At 48.9% G+C, this 19,269-nt stretch overlaps 11 protein-coding genes across 11 annotated transcripts; 6 read left to right on the forward strand and 5 right to left on the reverse strand.

The window, feature by feature from the left end:
- Positions 1 to 146: 146 nt before the first annotated feature.
- K452DRAFT_302217 (uncharacterized protein) lies at positions 147 to 1,451 on the forward strand (the record flags this gene model as incomplete). The annotated part of the gene is made up of 1 exon (XM_033542563.1): positions 147 to 1,451. One exon carries the CDS (start codon positions 147 to 149, stop codon positions 1,449 to 1,451), a length of 1,305 nt encoding a protein of 434 aa, XP_033392767.1.
- Positions 1,452 to 3,808: 2,357 nt separating this feature from the next.
- K452DRAFT_302218 (uncharacterized protein) lies at positions 3,809 to 4,064 on the forward strand (the record flags this gene model as incomplete). Its single annotated transcript, XM_033542564.1, has 2 exons — positions 3,809 to 3,957; positions 4,013 to 4,064. The coding sequence occupies 2 exons, from the start codon at positions 3,809 to 3,811 to the stop codon at positions 4,062 to 4,064; spliced, it is 201 nt and encodes a 66-aa protein (XP_033392768.1).
- Positions 4,065 to 4,184: 120 nt separating this feature from the next.
- On the reverse strand, positions 4,185 to 5,440 carry K452DRAFT_291847 (uncharacterized protein). Its single transcript, XM_033541258.1, has 2 exons — positions 4,891 to 5,440; positions 4,185 to 4,823 (listed from the first exon to the last, which is right to left on the reverse strand). Exons 1-2 carry the CDS (start codon positions 5,409 to 5,411, stop codon positions 4,424 to 4,426), a joined length of 921 nt encoding a protein of 306 aa, XP_033392769.1. The 5' UTR covers positions 5,412 to 5,440; the 3' UTR covers positions 4,185 to 4,423.
- A 659-nt stretch (positions 5,441 to 6,099) lies between these two features.
- K452DRAFT_291848 (uncharacterized protein) lies at positions 6,100 to 7,084 on the forward strand. The gene has a single exon (XM_033541259.1). It carries the CDS (start codon positions 6,126 to 6,128, stop codon positions 6,789 to 6,791), a length of 666 nt encoding a protein of 221 aa, XP_033392770.1. The 5' UTR covers positions 6,100 to 6,125; the 3' UTR covers positions 6,792 to 7,084.
- Positions 7,085 to 7,808: 724 nt separating this feature from the next.
- Positions 7,809 to 8,221, reverse strand: K452DRAFT_302221 (uncharacterized protein; the record flags this gene model as incomplete). Its single annotated transcript, XM_033542565.1, has 3 exons — positions 7,809 to 7,907; positions 7,986 to 8,048; positions 8,126 to 8,221. 3 exons carry the CDS (start codon positions 8,219 to 8,221, stop codon positions 7,809 to 7,811), a joined length of 258 nt encoding a protein of 85 aa, XP_033392771.1.
- Positions 8,222 to 9,596: 1,375 nt separating this feature from the next.
- Positions 9,597 to 10,302, reverse strand: K452DRAFT_362104 (uncharacterized protein). The gene is made up of 2 exons (XM_033546473.1): positions 10,152 to 10,302; positions 9,597 to 10,031 (listed from the first exon to the last, which is right to left on the reverse strand). Exons 1-2 carry the CDS (start codon positions 10,225 to 10,227, stop codon positions 9,634 to 9,636), a joined length of 474 nt encoding a protein of 157 aa, XP_033392772.1. The 5' UTR covers positions 10,228 to 10,302; the 3' UTR covers positions 9,597 to 9,633.
- A 982-nt stretch (positions 10,303 to 11,284) lies between these two features.
- On the reverse strand, positions 11,285 to 11,992 carry K452DRAFT_291849 (uncharacterized protein). The gene is made up of 2 exons (XM_033541260.1): positions 11,829 to 11,992; positions 11,285 to 11,686 (listed from the first exon to the last, which is right to left on the reverse strand). Exons 1-2 carry the CDS (start codon positions 11,902 to 11,904, stop codon positions 11,562 to 11,564), a joined length of 201 nt encoding a protein of 66 aa, XP_033392773.1. The 5' UTR covers positions 11,905 to 11,992; the 3' UTR covers positions 11,285 to 11,561.
- A 1,375-nt stretch (positions 11,993 to 13,367) lies between these two features.
- Positions 13,368 to 14,883, forward strand: K452DRAFT_291850 (uncharacterized protein). Its single transcript, XM_033541261.1, has one exon. The coding sequence runs from the start codon at positions 13,575 to 13,577 to the stop codon at positions 14,751 to 14,753; it is 1,179 nt and encodes a 392-aa protein (XP_033392774.1). The 5' UTR covers positions 13,368 to 13,574; the 3' UTR covers positions 14,754 to 14,883.
- Positions 14,883 to 15,853, reverse strand: K452DRAFT_321997 (uncharacterized protein; the record flags this gene model as incomplete). Its single annotated transcript, XM_033544454.1, has 3 exons — positions 14,883 to 14,966; positions 15,022 to 15,297; positions 15,377 to 15,853. The coding sequence occupies 3 exons, from the start codon at positions 15,851 to 15,853 to the stop codon at positions 14,883 to 14,885; spliced, it is 837 nt and encodes a 278-aa protein (XP_033392775.1).
- Positions 15,854 to 16,524: 671 nt separating this feature from the next.
- Positions 16,525 to 17,306, forward strand: K452DRAFT_291851 (uncharacterized protein; the record flags this gene model as incomplete). The annotated part of the gene is made up of 2 exons (XM_033541262.1): positions 16,525 to 16,717; positions 16,861 to 17,306. Coding segments are annotated over exons 1-2 (521 nt in total), but the record flags the coding sequence as incomplete, so codon positions are not given.
- Positions 17,307 to 17,664: 358 nt separating this feature from the next.
- Positions 17,665 to 19,064, forward strand: K452DRAFT_114017 (uncharacterized protein). Its single transcript, XM_033535059.1, has 4 exons — positions 17,665 to 17,912; positions 17,962 to 18,415; positions 18,515 to 18,666; positions 18,727 to 19,064. The coding sequence occupies exons 1-3, from the start codon at positions 17,758 to 17,760 to the stop codon at positions 18,599 to 18,601; spliced, it is 696 nt and encodes a 231-aa protein (XP_033392777.1). The 5' UTR covers positions 17,665 to 17,757; the 3' UTR covers positions 18,602 to 18,666; positions 18,727 to 19,064.
- Positions 19,065 to 19,269: the final 205 nt, after the last annotated feature.

Here is a 19,269-nt window from a genome sequence, read left to right on the forward strand (position 1 = left end):
AAGTACATAGTCGAACCGCGCGTGGACCCGCCGGACGTTAAATAGCAATCAATCAATCAATCACTCTTTCCTTTAGTCCAGTGTTCCATTCCTCATTCTTCGGATCGGCTTCTCTGGAATCCTCTTTGCTAACTTTGTCCGTCAAGATGTTGTTTGAAGAATTTCCGGTCGAACTCATCCAGTCGGTCCTTGGCTTCATGGACTCGAGGTCTTTGCTGTCGACCATGATGACATGCAAAAAGCTGCGTTCCCTCGGAGAACCTATCCTGTACTCTCACGTGGTTTTTTCATATAAGCTGTTCAAGGCTTTGGGCAAACGATCGCATCTATTCAGCTTGGTCAGACATTTTGAATCTCCGGAGGAACTCTACGGTTGGGAAGAAGATTTTGAGTCAGTACAAGACGTCGAAGAAGTAAAACAAATTGTTCGCATAATGGCCGTCGACACCAAAGTGGACCGTAATATGGACCCGATATATTTTCGTGGAGAGGACCATAATGATGCTCTGTTTTTCTTTCTGACTACTAAGTTCCCCAACCTGAAATCTCTCCAAGTCAATGGAGACTATTATCATTCGGCCTATCTGGTACCTTTTTTCGCAAACATCGCAATGAAATTCCCTATTGAGCGTAGGCTTTGTAAGCTCAAGAGACTTGAACTTGCCAGCGAGCCGGAATCGGACCACCGTCATAATGGACCGTCACCTTACATCTTCCATCTACCACAGCTCGAGTCCCTTTCTTTCTTTTCACCACTCGGTGTGGTGCGAAGATGGCCAGAACAATGTCTACGGCTTGATCATCTCCGGGAGCTCCAAATGACAAACCTGAGGCATGACATTGAAAGTTTGCGGGCAGTTATAACCGCTGCACCGAATCTTCTGGACCTCGAGGCTTTTATTCAACCGGAACGTGGCTGGATGGGCGAGAAGCCATTCGACTGCACGGTTCTGGGTGACGCCCTGCGGCAATGTCGAAGGCTTCGACGACTTGTCATCAAAGCCCCTAAGAAATACCGCATACAAAGCGACGAACATGAGATTCGGATGCAAGGAAGCATTGGATCCCTCACTTCACTCTCAGAATTGCAGTATCTGGTCATCTCGTTAGACGCGTTTCTGGGATGTCTGAAACCTCCTGAAAACCTCTGTTTCCCTGCCACCGACTACCTGCCGCCGAACCTTCACACGTTGATGTTTTACGTCGACATGGGCACTGTCGACCCTGGAGAGTGGACACCTATGGACGTATATGAGACGTCTGTAGTGTGTACCCGTCGGGAACGCCCTCCATTTCCAAAGCTTCAGCATTATGGGATTGAAGGGTACGGCCAGTGGGCTGAGAAAGAAGAAGAGTTGGTAGGAAGTCTGTGCAAATTGGCTGGCCTATCCTACGATGTCGATTTGCCTTGGCATTCCTTAAACCATCTTGTTTTTGGGGATGAAGATTGAGATTAGCGTCGTCCAAGCATACGATCTTGAAAGGTTCTTTCGACAAACATGTCAAACCCAGATCAGCTTATCTCATTCATCGACAACTTTTATTCATCACTTCGTCTCTGTGCTGTTTTCTGTTTTCCAACTCGGACCAGCACTTGCTACAAGAACCGACACAAGGCCTACATCCCGAAGTAGTCAACGTTTGCGCCTATTTATTGATGCTTTCCTTGCTTATCCACTCGACTGCCAACTCCATTATTCGAATGCTTCAATCCACAAGTTCAAATTCCCAACACTCTTTCTTGTGTTCTGGGCACCCCTGTATAACGCCTTGATAATTGATAAAAAATCAAACATTAATTAAGCACGAAGAGTTTGAGGCAGCAACTGTGTTGTCGAAAATGCGCGTGATGCATTCGCAGAACGCTGGACCAACGACGAGCTAGCTGGTGTTTCTGACATGCGAGATGAGCAGCGGCGAGGCTTTCGGAGGTTCATCGCTTTTGTGTTGCGCAGTCTGCCGGAATGCCTTCGTCGGGCCCACAAGTGCACATGCGCAAACTGCGTTCAGGAGAGCGAAACGGACCAAAGACGACGAATCTCCGGGTGGTAGAATCAGGCCGCGCAGAGGAGATAAAACCCCAATGAAACATTGAAGCTGTACGCAATATTGCTTATATTCAGTAGGTGGACACTTGCCTCCTAGTGTATATTTGTGACTTCTGGAGATCTTTGTTTAAAGAATGGGAGGCAATGGACATAGACTTCTGCAGTTCGGCTGCCTGGAAGCAGCACTATCCGAGCTAACGTTCGACGTCAGCGCCGCCGAAAAGGGTAAAAGGCTTGTGATTTGGTAATTGACTGAGGTACTGCGAGCGTCGAATGAATGATTTGAGTTTATATTATTTGGTCGATCAAGGTATTTTGATACCGACTACTCTGTTCCAGCCTAATAAGCTAGCTGATCAACACTCACACCAGATCTTAGTATGACAGAACTCGTTGCTTCACAAGACGAAGCGGTATCTTCTGCGCTGCATGATAATCAGTTTAAGGCATAAGATCCGATTGCAAGCCTTAAGATTCATGGTGACGGCGACTCAAGCGACCCCAGTAACTTTGTCAGCAGCGATCCTGGCGCTTTCACTTCAACATGACCAATAACAACGCAACAACATTTTCAATCGAAGTATGTCTCTTCAAAGCACAGCTACCATGTTTGGTCGCATGTATCTATGGGCTGCCATGGCTGATACCCTGCGTTGGAGTTGTTGCCGCTAAGGAAATTTTGTGAATTTATTATTGGACACTAAAGCTGACTACAGCGACGATCACCTACTACGGGAGTTTTTAAGGCCAGGGTGACCTGTAACCGGATACGGCAAGACCACGATTACCAATTATCGGATTCGTTGAAACCTCAGGTCATCCCTCAAATAAACATTCGCGGGTTGAATTATTATTAGCGAAGATTGAATGCATGCTAGTGCTGATTTTGGTTCTCATTTTGTTTCCAGTTTTGACTTACACATTGCGCACGGATGAGAGCGTGAAGTTTCTGGGCACAAAGCAGTGCCAAAGCAAAGAAATTCTTGGTGACTAGCAAGACAAACATAGATTATAAGACTCGTGCTTCCGGCTTCTCCATAACACTACTCTCCAACTTGTAGGAAGAGCGGTATGCAAGCAGAAATATTCAGTCACTGCAGACCATGACTAAACGCCATGTTATAACAATCATTTTCTAGATCCGGCAGTAGGCTGATCAGAGCTAAGCATTCCTATCAGAATATTCGCCACCGCCGCCTATATCTGACGTGATCATGCACCACTACCATTAACGTGCAACTCTTGATAAGCATAATGGCAAGTTATTATCAGTTACAACCTACCCAATTATCTGAAAAAACGTAGTCCCAACATTATACACTTTGTCGTTTATGAAGTTTAAATTCTTATCCTTCCTGTTTGGGAGACAGCTCTCTAGCATAAGCATCAGCATCCAAGACGGTGTTCAACGCTTAGTCCGGTCCGTACGGAGCGTGATATCCATTCAAACTCACCACAAACAAACATGCGGTGAATAATTTGGTAGAAACATTGAGCACGCGGTCGCAAATCTTCTACGACTAACATCGTCGTATATACATGTAATCCGTAGACGTCACAAGACGATCAAGCTGTCTTTTCACCTATTTCCTAAAACAATCAGCTCCGTCACTCCATTTTTCATCACAAGCTAACATGGAGTGCAGTGACGGCAGGTATAAAGTGCACGCAACGTCCGCCGAACAGAGCACCATCATCATCACCAACTCACTTGTCTCAAACACCAACACCGCATCAAATCAAATTAAAACGCCACAACAATGAAGGCCGCTACCTCCACCATCGTCTTCGCTTTCGCCATCCTCCTTGCTCCATTCGTTGGAGCTGCGCCGGCACCAGCCGAGAATGTTCAAGCTGTTGCGTGCACTTCAGACAACTACAGAGATGTCTGCCCGCCATGCAATGACGCGTAAGCCGCACTTGCACAAAGCGAGATATGTTGAAGCTGATGGTGGTTCTATTAGTGGAAGCAAGGGCTGCTTCAACGGCCAGTGCATTGAGAACTGCAATCTTTAGTTCTGGGGTTGATACGGGTGCCGAGAGTTTCGATAGGGAGGAGGGAATAGGTATGGGTAGGCTTGGGTAGCAGAAGGGATGCACATTCGTTTAGTTATGGAAGTTTAGGCCGAGAGTGTGCTCGTAGGTATAAACGAGCTATACGTTTCTTAAATTGTTCCGAACTTTGAAATACGCGACCTATAAAGCCAATGCTTTATTAACTGTCTTCTTGCTTATCTGACTTCCACGAAAACCGCCCAAAACACTTTCCCGATCTCAACCTATACGAAGAACATGCCAAGCAAACTAAACAAGTGTTTCCCTGCATACCTATATAAGTACAAAGCGTACTTACCAGACAAAGCCCAAGCCCACTCTTACTTCTCCCTCTTCGGCAACGGAATCACATAACCCTGCAACTGCTCCCTCGTCCTCTCTCCTAGATTATGATGCCTATTCTCCTCCCAAACATCTCCGCCCTCGCCAAATTGATTCGACAGACGCCCGAGGAAGAAGTCGAGATTCCGATCCGCCTCCGGGAATGCATTCTTAAAAGTGTCATAAACCTCCTTGACACTAAGCTTCCTCTCCGCCAGCGTGATTCTCTCCTGGAAAAGCTTTAGGTACTTTCGGTTATGCTCAAGATCTTTCTCCGCATCCAACTCCCAGCCCTCCTCCACATGTCCGGGAACAATCCTCTCAGGCTTCAGCGCTTCAATCAGATCCAGCGTTCGCAACCACGCCTCGTAGATCTCAGGCGTCTCGATTTCCTCCGCCCTGGTAATTTTCAATATCAAACTCACACAAAGAACAATGGACAAAGGAAAAAGGACAAATAACTTACCACAAATGCGTACTCCTTGCATACATCACATCACCCGTGATCAGCACCCGCTCCGCCGGCAGCCAGAACATCGTATGATCAACGCTGTCGCCCTGCACCGGTCCCAGCAGCGTCACGATGCTCCCATCCAGCATGAAGAAGCTGAACGTGTACGGCTCGGGTTTGCGCGGCCTTGGGGCAACGAGCTCGGCCGGCATTACCGAGGACCAGTACTTTGTCTTGTCTTCATACTCGCGCTCAATGCCTGCACAGACGTAAGGCGCGGCGTAGAATTTTGCAGACGGGAAAGCGGCTAAGACTGCGTCCACAGAGAAATAGTGGTCGGGGTGATGATGAGTGCTGAAGATTGCGACGAGGGGGTTTGCAGTCGTGGTTTTGATCCAGGAAACAAGGGACTGCGCATCAGGGAGTAGGAAGGGCGGGTCGATTAAAATGGCGTGTTTAGAGCCAATGATGAGAGTGGAGATGCTGGAGAGACCCTTCTCGGAGGAGCGAAGGTATTCGGTGCGGAGAGAAGGCATTGTTTCGGTATTGTGTCTTGAAGAGGAACACAGAGAAGAGTAATTGTTTGTGTATGTACAAAGTTCTTGTAGTTAAAATTGTAGAGCAGCGGAATCTTCCCGCCGATCTATCAGTGGATTATGAATTTATGAAAGGCATCCCGTAATGTGCGGATGCTTTGCGGCTTTTCCTGCTTGGGCTAATCTCCGCGACGATCCGCTTATCCCCGTTCCACCCCGCTTCCATTTCGTCGGGATACCCGGAATGCTCGGTCCGAGGTTAGCTCCTCGAGTTGTCAACTAGAAAACATGTACGGAGTAGAAAATGGCTATATAAACGTCTTTGCAGGGTATAGGCACGTCGGATTGGAATTCGGCGTCTGTGCCGGGGCTTCTAAGTCGTAATTCGTTGCCTCTACAAGTACGAAAACCTATGCTGTTTGCGGTATCGAAATTCTTACTCCACAGCGGCCCCATTTCCAATTCGACGTCCATACACCCTGTACGAAGGGAAAGTTGAACGGTCTATGAAAATATTGCAATCACATGTGCTTTTATTCCATCCCATCTGATCCAAAACAAGCTGCATCAAGTCAGGGCATAAGCCGAAATTCCGGTGCATAAAACCTATGACATCGTGCAAGTATTACGTAATACTCTGAGATAAATATATATAATGCGGGTTTGGCAGCACTCACTCTCACTCTCCAAACACCCTAACTTCCACCGTCAAAAATGCTCTTCTACGACGCTGCCGGTCCTAATCCATATGTCGTCCGCCTCTTCACCCTTGAGCGCGGCGGCCTCGCCTTCGACACTCGCACCATAGACTTCAGCACCCTCGAGAACCGCAAGCCACCGTACCGCACGACCATCAACCCGCGTGGTGAATGCCCCGCCCTCCAAATCAACGATTCCTTCGTCCTCACCGAAATTACCGCCATCTGCGAATACCTCGACGAGGTTGCAAAAGGCGGAACATCCTTGTTTGGAAGCAACGCCCTTGATCGCGCAGAGACGCGCATGTGGCTCCGACGTGCAGACCTCGAGATCGCCGAGCCGCTCATCGCCTATTTCAGGAACGATCCCGAGCTTTGCGTGGACTTTTACAAAGGGTGGCGGACACCGGTTCCTGAGGCGAGGCTGGGGCAGAAAGTTGCCATTAATCAGGCACTGAATCGGCTGGATGAGGAGTTGGAGGGCAAGACGTGGCTTTGTGGAGACAGGTTCTCGGCTGCTGATATCCTGCTCTATGGATTGACGGCACAGTTGATCGAAGTGGTTACCCCATGGGTGTTGGCGCCTGGGAGGAAGAATGTGGTGCAGTATTTTAAGAGGATGGAGGAGAGAGAGAAGAGCAAGTTGGCGAAGGAGTTGTTTAAGGGGGCTGTAGTGGTTTGAAGGGTAATTGGAGGACTACAGTTACGATGGCTTTCGCTTTCAAAAAATTCTTTAGTTTTCCGCACTTCTATAAACACGTAAAGGCATCAAAAACTTACAAGAATAAGAGATTGTCAGCCAGGATCACTCCGATAACTCTCGTTTTTTCAACCTTATTACAGTCAGTTATTACACTACAGCCTTACCCCTTACACCACACATTTATCCACTGCAAGGGAATAAGGATCTTAAAGAGAAAACGTATTCTTTTAGATAGCAGCATATATACCTTCATAGGTAGTAGTAATTTAGGGGGATAAGCGGCGTCTAATTCCTTGCGCCTAGCTTCATAGAGATTGTCAATTCATTTCAGTTAAATGTTATAGAACAAAGCTTTAGAGTAGGATTTAGCATCGTATACGTCTGTACGTATAATAGTGCACATGCCTATTAACCCTGGCACGAGCATGTAGGCAAGGACTTGGGAGGAGAAATGAAAAAGAGTCTCCGGGTTGCATTTCTGCGGAAAGTTGGACATGGAAGTCGCCATGAATTTCCCGTAAAACATCCCGCTTTTTTATGTGGTGTGTAATATCCGCTACCGCGAACCGAGATCTACCGTCTAGCGAGATAGCGAACGATATAAGTAGTCCGTCTAGAATACTCCTTGTCTAGCTGCAAGTTAAAGCCTTAAATATAGGTTAAAAGGTCTTAGAGTATATAGGCTCTATATTTTTAATTATGTCTCTTCTCCTTTTCCGTATAAGTCTTACTATGTCGCTTTATGGTGAATCTCGTCTCACGATGACGGACGTTATTTCCACCGCCTCATAAAAGCAGCGTTCAAAATGCTTGCTGTTTCATTTGCCTCTGAAGAAATTATTGTAATATAATTGCAGCTATGAGAATAGCCTGCGAAATCTCATTGGACAAACAATTTAAAACGCCGCACCGCTACCGAAAATCCTCCATAAATCCATAAGCACATCCTCATCGAACAACCCAAGTCCTCGTTCCGCGCCTACATATCCCCCAAGCTTACTTCTTGACAGGGCACTCAACATCTCCGCCAATGTTGAAGATGTTGTCATTCTTGGTGCCGCAGAACGCGCCGTCGCCGCCTCCACGGCCAATGCACTGCAATCTTCATCAGTGATCGATACTTAACACCATCACAGCGTTAGGCTGTGAGGGCTGGACACAAGAAAAACGTACCGAGGTGCTATGCTTGCACCCGTAGTTAACCCCGCCGATCTTGCAGCTGGAGCCGTTACATTTCTGTTCAAGAGTGTCAGTATCGCAGACTTGAGCTTGAAAATCGAAACACATTGCTATCTTGAATAGGGGACGCCTACGCCGCAGTACCAGTAGTCGCCCGGGCATCCCAGATGCGCTTGGACGGCGGTGCCGGTGAGAAGGGTAAGGGCGACGGCGATGTTTGTGAGCTGCATTTTGTGGTTGTGGTGGTAGTTATGATGCTGGTTGTGATTGTTTGAAGTTGATCTGCGTGAGATGATGCTGTGTTTGTAGGAAAAAAGTTTCGCTGGAAGGATAGGCGGTATATATACCATTGAGTGCGACGAGTATAAGCGCTAGGTATTAAGTGGTCGCCTAGAAGTAATACCGAAGTATTTGAACGTGATGAATAGTGTAACTGAAGGATTGAGAATGCTTACTTCCGTGTGATTCCAGGAAAAGATTGGAGGAAAGGTCTCCCAAAACCGACTTAGATGCAGAAGTTAGCAAAGATATTATATGGATAGAAATGCTTTTAGATGCATAGCACATAATGTCTCTTGAGACGACGGAGTTGACAAAAGAGGTATATTAGAGCTGTGCGCCACGGCTTCTCCAGCTATACCGCTTCTCAAAATCCAGTGTCCTCCGCATGCCTGGTAGTTGGCTCTAGTTTTACAGCCTTGTGGTTTTCGAACATCATAAACAGTAAGCCCAACAAAGTCCCTCTCTATTTCCTCGAATCACTTTATCTCTAGCGACTACACTTTGGTATGCTTTGCACTCTCAGCAGCCTCAGCCGCACCCATGTGGCCGTCCTGTACTACCTACAACAACAGCATCTGACAACTTAGCTATGCTACACGAAAGTGTATTTTCCAACGTCCTTCGGAGCTGAAATTTCAACCAAGATACCTAGTTGGTCCGTCACGGCGGTGCAGTGGCGCGGCTTACGTGAGTGACGTCACGTGTGGCACAAAACGTGGAGCGTGTGACACTAGCAACAAGGACAATGCGGAGTGCATGGGTGAGCATTTAGTTTGGTATGTAGATGATGGTTTGAATTTGACAGCCGAAAGGAAGGTCGGGTTGTTAGATTTTGGAAAATTTTCGTCAGTGGGTTGAACGGAGTGGGCTAGGACCTGGATTTGGCCACTGTTTTGGATTAAAACTCCCTCTTCCTTTCTCTTCACTTCGAAATCTACGATAAGGTACTGATGGTCGCTGCTGTTCGCGAACCTGGATGTAATGCACGGAACATAGGACAGCGCTCCGGGTTGTTGTCGCGTGATAAGCTGGCCGCAGGCTTATGTAGTCGCAGCTCTCGTCAGCAAACGTCGGCAACCATGCCAGACGGTCAATTTCCCTGGAAACATAAATCAAAATATCCGCAGTAAAGGTCATAAGCCAAGATAAAGGCTGAGCTATTAAGCCACCCTTTTATTTTGGCGTCCGAAGGTGCAGACTTCCCAGCCACATACCACCGCTTGGTACAACTTGCACTTGTCTTTATTAAGGCCACGTCTTTTCGCACAAACCAGAAAAGTATTTATGACCATTACAATCATTCCCTGAACATCATACAAAGTTCCCAATACACAAAAGCCACCTAACAAGCCTCTACCTTCTACTTCCGGAAGCAGCAGACAAAGTTAACCTCGGCCAAGTCCTTGCGCGTCTGAACAATAAGTCCCATAACCTCCTCATTATCCGACCTGCAGCCGTCCTTGTATAAACTCTCTGGTAAGTTCTTTCCGAATGTGCCGGAAGGACTCTCCATCAAAACATCGAAGATTGTGCCTTCGGTGTTGTCGGCACCAGATTTCAAGGGCCGCACAACAATATCCGCGCCCTCCTCCAACTTCAGTTTACTGTAGGCGTCTCGTAGTTTGCTTTTGCCAGCTTCCGAGGGAAAGCCGGGGCTTTTCTTGGTACTGCCATTGCCGCATAAGTCTCCACGAGGAATCAACATGCTAGCGGGGTCGGTGTGCCCAGAGCTAGGAGGAATGGTACTGAGGTCCGGGACTGTGTAGGCAGGTGTTAGTTGCTAGTTTTGCAAGATTGTTTGTGCAATCGGTGGTTAGTTGAAAGCAGAGGTTTTCTTCTGGCTTTTTCACTTTTTAGATAAGGAAAAATAAATCTTACGATTGTCGCCAAGAACATTGGGAAGCAGCCCGCAGACGCCAGCAGCGATTGCAATGTTGGTGAAAGAAACGTGCATGGCAATGTCTTTGTCTGTGCAAATGCGACTTATTTGGTGTCAGTGAAAGAGGTGTTTGTCGTCTGAATGAAATCGTTGGAAGAGGTTGGTTGAAGGAACCTGATCATCTTGGCGAGTCGATCACGAACATATTTATATCTCTTCAGCGAAAGAACTATTCCGCAATACCGGGCCCGAGTGTTTCAGTTGGGGGCCTACTTAATGAGCTTTCAGGGATCTTTTTATTAGTCCGCCCTTCATTGAGTATAATTTCAACAAAGATATAGGGGAAAATAATGCGGCTTTTTGCACATGTATAAGAAACCCAGCTGGCAGAATCGGTGGCTTCTCCACTGTCAACGATCTTTGTGGAGAATTCGTACATTAACGGCGAAATGCGTTTGGAGATCACATCAAGAGCGCGGAGATCGCATAGCGGGAAACATTATGGAGAATGGTACGACGCACGGATATGGGGGCCGGGGCGGAACGAAGTTGATGTAGGGGCGAAAAGAGTACGTGTATGGGGGCGGAGCTTCTTGAGCCGTCGCGCCGGGTACGGCAGCATGACTGCTACGAATTTATCGCAAACCGCACTAGATTGGTGATGCATGGAAATGCCGAAGATCCCTCTCTGTTGACAACAATACGAGAGGCTCTTCTGGGATGATACTTAGTCATTTTTTACTTTAATGGGCATGATACTCTAAAGAAGATATAACGTCCTTGATGCATGAACGAACCTGATCGTTCAGCGAGCGCACCAATCAGAGCGCGTCTTTGTGCGGTGGTTGACCCTCTCGCTGACATCAAAACACGTAACTCTCCGCCAAATCTTTGCTTCTAGGGAGCCCAGCTGATTGGTGTGCTCGCTGAGGGATCGGGTTCGCTCATGCGTCCAGGACGTTACAACAAAAAGCTCAAATAATTGCCTTTAAAAACAACCCGTAAACTTTCTATACAAGGCGGGAAAGTTTTGTATCACCTGATAAGAACCTAGACGTGGAAATTGAGTGCCTGGTCAAACAGAACTCATCGCCATCTCCATCACTTTCAAAGTAATATATGTTATTTCCAAAGGCTATCTGACAAAACCCGCCTAGCATTCCCCTATCTTACTCGCGAATACAGCATGTAAACTTGACAAATTCTCCGGATATAGACGTATCCATAACCAACTTCGTAACCTTCTTATTTGCCGACACACACCCGTGGTCCTTCAGAGGGTCCGTAATACTGTCTCCAGTGTTCGGCTCGTCCATCAGCTTCTTGAAGATTGAGATTTCGTTCCCAGAACCACCAGCATTCTCAGGTCGTAGAGTAAGCTCCGTATCCACTTGTTGGCCCATCTCTCTTTATATATCTTGGAGCATGTCAACTCCACGCTCTACCGGAGTGTCGCTCGTTTTGTAGCTCTTGTCGTTGCCATATACTCCAGTTGCGCGCGGGAGCAACGCGGTGGCGGTTTTCATGCGGTGGACTGTCCAAATGTGTTAACCGGCTATACTTGCTGATGGTGTTGGTGCATGTGGTTATGCTGTTTGCACGCGCAGTTGGGAAAAGCAGGGGGTAGTTTTTGAGTTTGCACTCCTCGCCCCATTTGGAAAGAAATTCGGACTTACTCTCGTCTCCAAGGACACCAGAAACCAGCCCGAAGACACTAATGGCGGCCATAAGGTAGGTGGCAGAAACGTGCATGATGGTTGTGTAGAGAGATTCGAATTTTGTTTGTAGTCGAGAGGAGATGAGGCGATGTTTTCTGAGAGGTGTAGCCGAACTAAATGTGTCTTAGCAACTCTACGGTGTACACAGGCCTCCTTTACTTAAGTATTTATATATTTAGGTTCATTCCACAGCACCTCGTATAAATTTACTCCTGGGGTCATTATCTCCTGATATTTAATAGCCGCCCACTCGCATGACGATGATCTATATCGCTTTTGTCCTTTTACTGGGGTTGTACGTCCATTCATATTTGTGAAACGTCCAGTTGGCGTTAAAAAGGCATGGTATGAGATGGAAGGATTTGTGGTGTGGGGGCGGAAGGAGTAAGGCGATAAAGTAGGTTTTAGAGCGGAACAGATCATGGATGTGGAGACCGTGCAAACGCAGTTTCGTATAGGACAAGCAGAAAGACCCACTATTTCCACAGACGGTTGTTCCTTCTAAAACGATAACGGTGCGTTCGAAAGTGCTCAACTAAAAAGTGAAAAGTAGTATTCATTTCTCTGCCTATGTGCGGCGGCGACAGCACATCACATTAAGTTTCTGCCGTGCATTGTTAAGCTTATGGTAAACTTAAATCTTCCTTGCTAATCGTCTAGTTATCTAACGCTGTTGAGTTCATCTTGGAATGGACACGGACAGGAAACCACCATATTCACATCGAATGCACGGACATGGGGGCTAAACTAAAAAGTAGATCATGGGGCGAGATCACCGTGGGGGCTGGGTATGCTTGGGGGCTGAATAATGATAGGAGACATCTATAAATAAGACTTGCTAAAAAAAAGGTGTATACGAATCAGAGTGGAACCAGGCCGCTATAAAGCAAGGCCGCTGCCACGAAAGGTTGGACTTCCAAACAGTTCTTGCCATAGCAAAGAACAGTGACTCAGAAGCCTAGGCACAGACGCCGAATCCTCCATCAATCCGCCTACCTCTAAACGCCATAGATATAAAACTTTATAAATAGATCTCCCCGAGAGACTACACCGCCTATTGCGGGAACTCCTAAAATCCTTACAGAGTTTCGCGGGTTTACGGTTGAACAGGCTCTGCCACGGTTACCATGGGACATTGAATTTTTAACCACATGAAAGGTATCTGCGACAAGATTAGTTATGCCACTGATCTCAAGTATACAAATTATATAGTGGTTATTACGATCTAAAACTTAGAGACCTGCTCAAGAAATTCGAAACCCACACCTCTTCGGGTCGCCCCTAGGCAAAACCTAGCAAACACACGCCTATCCACACACCACTCCCATCCCCCACCCCCGCCGTAACACCGCCGCACGCACCATTCGGGCCGGAAACGAATCGATCCGAAACCCGTCCCGAGTCGATCTTGCTTAACAAATCCTGCTTAGAAATCCTTCACGCTATACGGGTACGGGGTACGTGGTGGGTAGAGCTTTTGTTTTCGGGGTCCAACATCCAACATCCTGTGGCTCCAATTTTGATAGGGTGGAAGGGGAAGTATAAAGGCTTTTGTCTCCGTGGAAGGGACGCATTTCAGCAGCTAAGCTTCGCTCCTTTGATCTTTTGCGCGCATACATACCAGCCTACGAACCAGCCTGGGAACCGGCCAATCTTTCAACCACTCCCCCAAAACACCCCACACGACACCACCCAGCCGCCACCATGACCGCCACCACGTCCACCACCACCAACTCCGCGCTCTTCACCCCCCTCCCCTTCGGCCCACACACCCTCTCGCACCGCCTCGTCCTCCCACCCCTAACCCGCCTACGCGCCTCGCGCACGCACGTCCCCCTCCCTTCCGTAGAAACCTACTACACCCAGCGCGCCAGCACGCCCGGCACGCTGCTCATCAGCGAAGCCGTCTTCATCTCTCCGCGCGCCTCCGGGTACGCGCACGCGCCCACGCTGGCGACCTCCGAAGCGCTCGCGGCCTGGAAAACCGTCACCGACGCCGTGCACGCGAACGGCTCGCGCATCTATGCGCAGCTGTGGGCGCTGGGGCGGACGGCTAACCCTGCCGTCCTTGCGCAGGAGGACGGGAATGTCGGCCTCGTGAGCTCCAGCGCTGTGCCCCTCGCGCCAGGGACGTTCATTCCCGCGTTCACGGGCCCGGAGGCCGGCACGCCGCGCGCGATGTCTGAGGACGAGATCCGTGGTTTCATTGCTGATTACGCGGATGCTGCGCGCGCGGCTGTGAGCGAGGCGGGCTTCGATGGCGTTGAGATTCACGGCGCCAGCGGGTATCTGGTCGATCAGTTCACGTCTACGACCGTGAACCAGCGCACTGATGCCTGGGGCGGGAGCGTGGAGAAGCGCGCACGGTTCGGCGTCGAGGTAGCGCGTGCGGTCGCGGATGCGGTTGGCCCGGAACGCGTGGGCATGCGCTTGTCGCCTTGGAGTGGGTTCCAGGGCATGGGGATGCCCAAGGCCGAGACTGAGCAGCATTATGGTTGCTTGATCCGGGGGTTGCGCGATCTGGGTCTCGGCTATCTGCATCTGGTGCAGGGGCGTGGTATGCCTGGTGGCCCGGACGAGAGCCTCGAATTCGCGCTGGAGGCGTGGGGTTTGCGCACCGGAAACAAGGCGCCTGTGATCTTGGCCGGCGGCTATGACAGAGAGGAGGCAATGCGCGCTGTGGATGAGGAGTACAAGGGCTTGAATGTCCTTATTGCTATGGGGAGGTATTTCATCAGCAATCCGGATCTGGTCTTCCGGCTGAAGAGAGAGATTGCGTTGAACATGTATGAAAGAGAAACGTTTTACATGCCGGAGACGACAAAGGGCTTCATAGACTATGAGTTCTCAGAGGAGTGGAAGAGGGAAGTAGCCGAAGCGTAAAAGTGTTTAGAGAGCTACATCGTAGAAAACAAATGCCGCTGATGTGGCTTATTCGCCAATCCCACTTGGTTCCTGCAATGAAAAACTACTTGCCGAGTTCCTTCGCAATCGAGCAGCCACACCGAATAGCTAAAAGCTCACCCACTCAGTGGACTTGAATAGCTCCTCGCTTGTCTCGTCTCGTGGGCCGTTGCGGAGGTTGCGGAGTACCAGCTATGGTAACGATCGTTAGTTCCGGGACAGATTCCATATTGGCTCAGAATCTTACCTCGGTGTTCGCCTTGACAGCGAAGGTGTTGGGAATGTGCACGTCGTTGCCAGTGATGAGGCCCTGAGAAAACAACTCTTTGTAGCGTTCAAGCTTCTTCAACCTCCCTTGTTGCTGAAGTTTCTTTTCAAAGGTTCCTGCATATGCGCGCAGAAAAAGGCTGCCACCGATAAATTTAACCTCGCTTTCAAACTCAAGTGGACCAGGATCTTCTGGATCCTCGTCAAAGATCTCGTCGACAAGATATTCCGGAGTAATAGTCATGAACATCGAGGGCTATAAGGCGACCCTTCATTGCCCGATAGACGATGTAATTCCTTCTGAACTCTTTTCACTGGACCATCCTGTCCAGTACCTGGTTAAGTTTTTCATTGACTTCTGCAACGGAGAAGCTCGGGTTTGAAATATCTTGAGAAGGGGCGTTGCCGGCCTGGTCCAGCTCTCCGTTATATCCATTGTAGGAGAGTAGGGCACCATAGTCGTCAAATTCTACCCAATTGTCGATCTCGCACGACAACAGAAACCTAGCACATTCTTTTCCCATAGGCTCTTGAGTCCCATCGCGACCACTTGTTGGGAAATGCTCTGTCGCCTTCTTGAATGTTTGGAGCAGAAAGTCGATAGCTACCGGGACCTCACAGGCAAACGTACGAAGGGCCCGAGCAACGCCGTACATGTAGGCTTCCTCAATATCCTTGTCCCTGGGTTGAAAGTTCTTTTGCACGAGCCAAGACGCCGTGACTTGCATGCTGTAGTCGCGATCGCTGGCAAACCATCCTCCACGGAACATCTGGTATGCTTCCAGCTCATCTGCGCTGGGTGGTTCCGCCATGATGGACAAGGATCCAGCGCCCGGTGGTGACTTGGAGCAGTGAGAGCCTCGGGGCTTGTTTGTTGGTTGCGCGATAACTCGTGAGCCGTGAGCTGTGAGTCGTGAGTCGTGAGTTTTGAGTCGTGAGTCGTGGAGCGAAGACGGTCGCAATGTGAAGTCTGAGATCAAATGTAACGGCGAACCCGCAGATGGGTCTTACTCTGGCATCTTGTTAGCTCAGACGATCGTGCTACGGTGAGTTGGGCATTGAGTGAAGCTGACTTACTGAGATCGCAGACGTGAGACCGCCCGACGCGCGTATGAAGGAGACGCGAGAGACGCGTGACCTTCCCTTGACCGAAGGCACTTCAAGCGCCGCGCGCAGCTCGTGAAGGAGTGTGGACCAGATGCAGAGGAGGGAAGGGGTGTGGTGTGGGGTTGAGATGGGCGGAGAAGAAGTTGAAGAGATTGGAAGGTCGCAGAAACGCGTCTTTGTCGTGCCTTTGTCGCAACTTCCTGACCTGGGGAAGGAGATACAAGGAAGGAAAGAGCCTTCCACGACCTTCTACGTCACGCCTTACGATTCTAGATTTTCCGCGACTTTTCGCTTCACCTGAGTTTCCCTGCACCGTCTGGATGGACACTTCAGCTATTTTCTCGCGACAAGAGCCTTACTAAACTCTATCACACTTCCCCTGCATGCGGAAGATTATCTTTACCATTTTGTTTGATGCGCATCAATTTTGTAGAGTGCGTAAGCGCTGGACCATTCCCAAGACTCTTACTGCGGAAACGCGACCTGGAGAGCGCTCTCCCAGCTCCTGTCGGCGGATTTTTTCATTCTTCATCAACACTTTCACAACCTTCCCATTCTCTTACCAAGTCCTTGATACGGAAACAGTAAAGTTAGCATGAACTTGCTCACAGTACCGCCGCCGCTCTCACCAGCACAACCGCCGTGTCGTACCTCTTCACTAAGCGAAAGTTGAGCCGTATACGGACAGACATGCAAGCAAATCTGTACTTACGAAACCATTTACACGACATCTACCTCTCAACGCGAAGACGCTATACGCAAAGCCTTCGCCAACGCCCCCTCTCCCCACTCACCGAGCTCAAACCACCCCAGCAACGCCCACAACAGTTCAGCATGCCCGTACCACGCCGCTCCCAGACCACACTCACTTCTTCGATCCCCCACCACCTACAACATCCTCACAACTCCTACATTACCCAGCCTCGCAGCCAAAGAAGCGCACTCTCATCCGGCTCATCATAACCATACCCACTCGGCACGCGTACGGCGCGTCTCGACGTCCGCTCTCGCGGCCAAGAGCAAGCGCACAGCGTGCACCTACAAAAAGAAAACCGCGACAAGCAGCGGGATGCCGTGACTTGGGTGTTGGCGCTCGAGAACGGCGGGGTCGGGTTCGCCGGAGGACTTGAGAAGCGCGTACAATTGGGGAGGTCATTGTGGTGGGCGGCGTAGTAGAGGTGGTTGTATAGTAGTGTACGGGGAGCGAGGAAGGATAACGTGAGCTGGTTGGGGAAGGTTGGGGGCATGATGGACGTTTGCATGGTTGATGGGTAAAAAAAGAAAAACTTGCAGTAATGAGATCACTCTACTCAGCTCTCGCTTAGCATTTTTGAGCCAATAAATGCAGGTTAATGGCTAGTAGATCACGTGAGGGGTATTTGCGCGTTATATACTTAGCGTTGGTTACCGTTGGTGAGGCTCTGTTAATAGTAAAAAAATTTCTGGCAGATCTGTAGTTCTTTTGTCCCCACACCTGTGGTACTTCGACATTTGTGGGGAATTCACTGGTTATGCAGGCGGTAACATGTGAGTAAGAAGCGGGGGACATGTAATACGTATGTACGAAGTCTTGGCTCCCCCAGCCCCCTAGCTTGAGGAAATATAAGCGATGGCTATCCTAAAGATTTATTTGCTGTACACTCACCTTAGCTTCCTCGGAGCAGCCACTATGAACAGGCGCCGGAAAAGTCAAGAAAGCTTAACAAATCCTCGCCATGCTCTGGATACGAAAAGTCTGTTGGAGACAACCTCTTGTTCTAGTCTGTATGTGTGTGATCTTTGGCACGTATTGCGATGTGCTTACTGAGTACAGTCCAACTTCCGAGACGGTCTCACACGCCGCAATCGAACTCAATGACAACGTCTGTTTCAACTCTTCACAAATGCTTCTCCAGAGGAACGAGGGAAGGGCTTCTACCGAAACATTTACCAACCCTGAAAGTGATTTTAATGCTTCAGGGGGATCTGTTCGTTCTGGTAGCATTGAGTCAATCATTGAGTTGTACGCGTCGCTAAACAACGACCGCGAAGCTACGAAGCCAAAATCCAGCTGGTGGAAGGAGCAGATGTTCGTAGATCGGACACTTAGAACTATGGCCATACTGGTGGCTGCTTTTGCAGTCATCGTTATAATCATTTGTTCATCGCTTACTGCTAAACTCGAGGATTCGGCGGCGTCTGCAACTACGTCTGTTCCGATAGCGTTTGGATCGAAAAAGGCAATGGAGAGTTTGTGCGAGGTACGGAAACTGTTCCATAGTGGAGCTGTAGGTATTCTCTTCTTACTCGTGTCCAGGCTCTCAAATTCCTGATTAATATTGTGGCCACATTGGTGCTCAGTGCATCAAATACTTATCAGCAACTAGTCACGGCTCCGAGCGTTAACGACATTCGACACGTACTTGTCAAACACGGGGACTCTCGAGTTGCTACCAATTCTCCTTTCGCCATAAGACACAAAAGTGGTGGTCGGACTGCTGCTCTTCTTGCCTGGTTGCTTTTGATATGCACTTCGCTGGTAGGGTTTATATTTGCCGTCACTTTTACTCTGTACTTCCATGCTAAATGCTCTTTGAAGCCAGTTCACCTTCTCGCAAATTCAGTTGTCGGCTTGTCAAAGTACTATTATAATGATTTCGATTTGAGACCGTCTTATCAACCTGTTCGGATGAATTACTCTTCGGACTATTCACATCCTAAAGAAGAAGACTATGATTTTAACATAGCACGCTGCTGGTGGGCATTTCGGCTCGGAGATCACCATATCGTGGCCACGGAAGATTGGGACCATCGGAAACCTAAAGAGTGGACTGTAGCTCAACAACTGGATCCACTTTTTGACGGCAAAGGTTTTGCAGATTGCGAATCTACGAAGGTAATCTATAAGGATGCAAAAAATCCATGGGATGACAAGGGCAGCAATGCTGTGACTGATAGGTCTTGTGCTGCCGTTGCTACGGTATACTACGACAACGAAAACTGTGGACAATATGTCAACGAGACCGACGATTTCACAGCCGTGAACGAAGAATATGGTCAGCATTATGCGAACGATGGAAAGTTTGTTAACTGCACAATTGAAGAGCTCGCCACCAACTATTGTCCTTACTCCCCTCGGGTG

This window comes from Aplosporella prunicola, assembly GCF_010093885.1.
Source record: "Aplosporella prunicola CBS 121167 unplaced genomic scaffold K452scaffold_34, whole genome shotgun sequence".
NCBI lineage: Eukaryota > Fungi > Ascomycota > Dothideomycetes > Botryosphaeriales > Aplosporellaceae > Aplosporella > Aplosporella prunicola.

Bases quoted from the DNA above. Each gene is read 5' to 3' on its own strand.
- K452DRAFT_114017 (XM_033535059.1), top strand. From the start codon at position 17,758: ATGGCTATCCTAAAGATTTATTTGCTGTACACTCACCTTAGCTTCCTC. The intron at 17,913-17,961 runs GTATGTGTGTGA...TACTGAGTACAG, and splicing joins ACAACCTCTTGTTCTAGTCT to TCCAACTTCCGAGACGGTCT. The intron at 18,416-18,514 runs GTAGGTATTCTC...ATCAGCAACTAG, and splicing joins AACTGTTCCATAGTGGAGCT to TCACGGCTCCGAGCGTTAAC.
- K452DRAFT_291847 (XM_033541258.1), bottom strand. From the start codon at position 5,411: ATGCCTTCTCTCCGCACCGAATACCTTCGCTCCTCCGAGAAGGGTCTC. The intron at 4,824-4,890 runs GTAAGTTATTTG...GAAAATTACCAG, and splicing joins GCAAGGAGTACGCATTTGTG to GGCGGAGGAAATCGAGACGC.
- K452DRAFT_291849 (XM_033541260.1), bottom strand. From the start codon at position 11,904: ATGCACGTTTCTGCCACCTACCTTATGGCCGCCATTAGTGTCTTCGGG. The intron at 11,687-11,828 runs GTAAGTCCGAAT...ACATTTGGACAG, and splicing joins TGGTGTCCTTGGAGACGAGA to TCCACCGCATGAAAACCGCC.
- K452DRAFT_362104 (XM_033546473.1), bottom strand. From the start codon at position 10,227: ATGCACGTTTCTTTCACCAACATTGCAATCGCTGCTGGCGTCTGCGGG. The intron at 10,032-10,151 runs GTAAGATTTATT...CTGCCTACACAG, and splicing joins CAATGTTCTTGGCGACAATC to TCCCGGACCTCAGTACCATT.
- K452DRAFT_291848 (XM_033541259.1), top strand. From the start codon at position 6,126: ATGCTCTTCTACGACGCTGCCGGTCCTAATCCATATGTCGTCCGCCTC.
- K452DRAFT_291850 (XM_033541261.1), top strand. From the start codon at position 13,575: ATGACCGCCACCACGTCCACCACCACCAACTCCGCGCTCTTCACCCCC.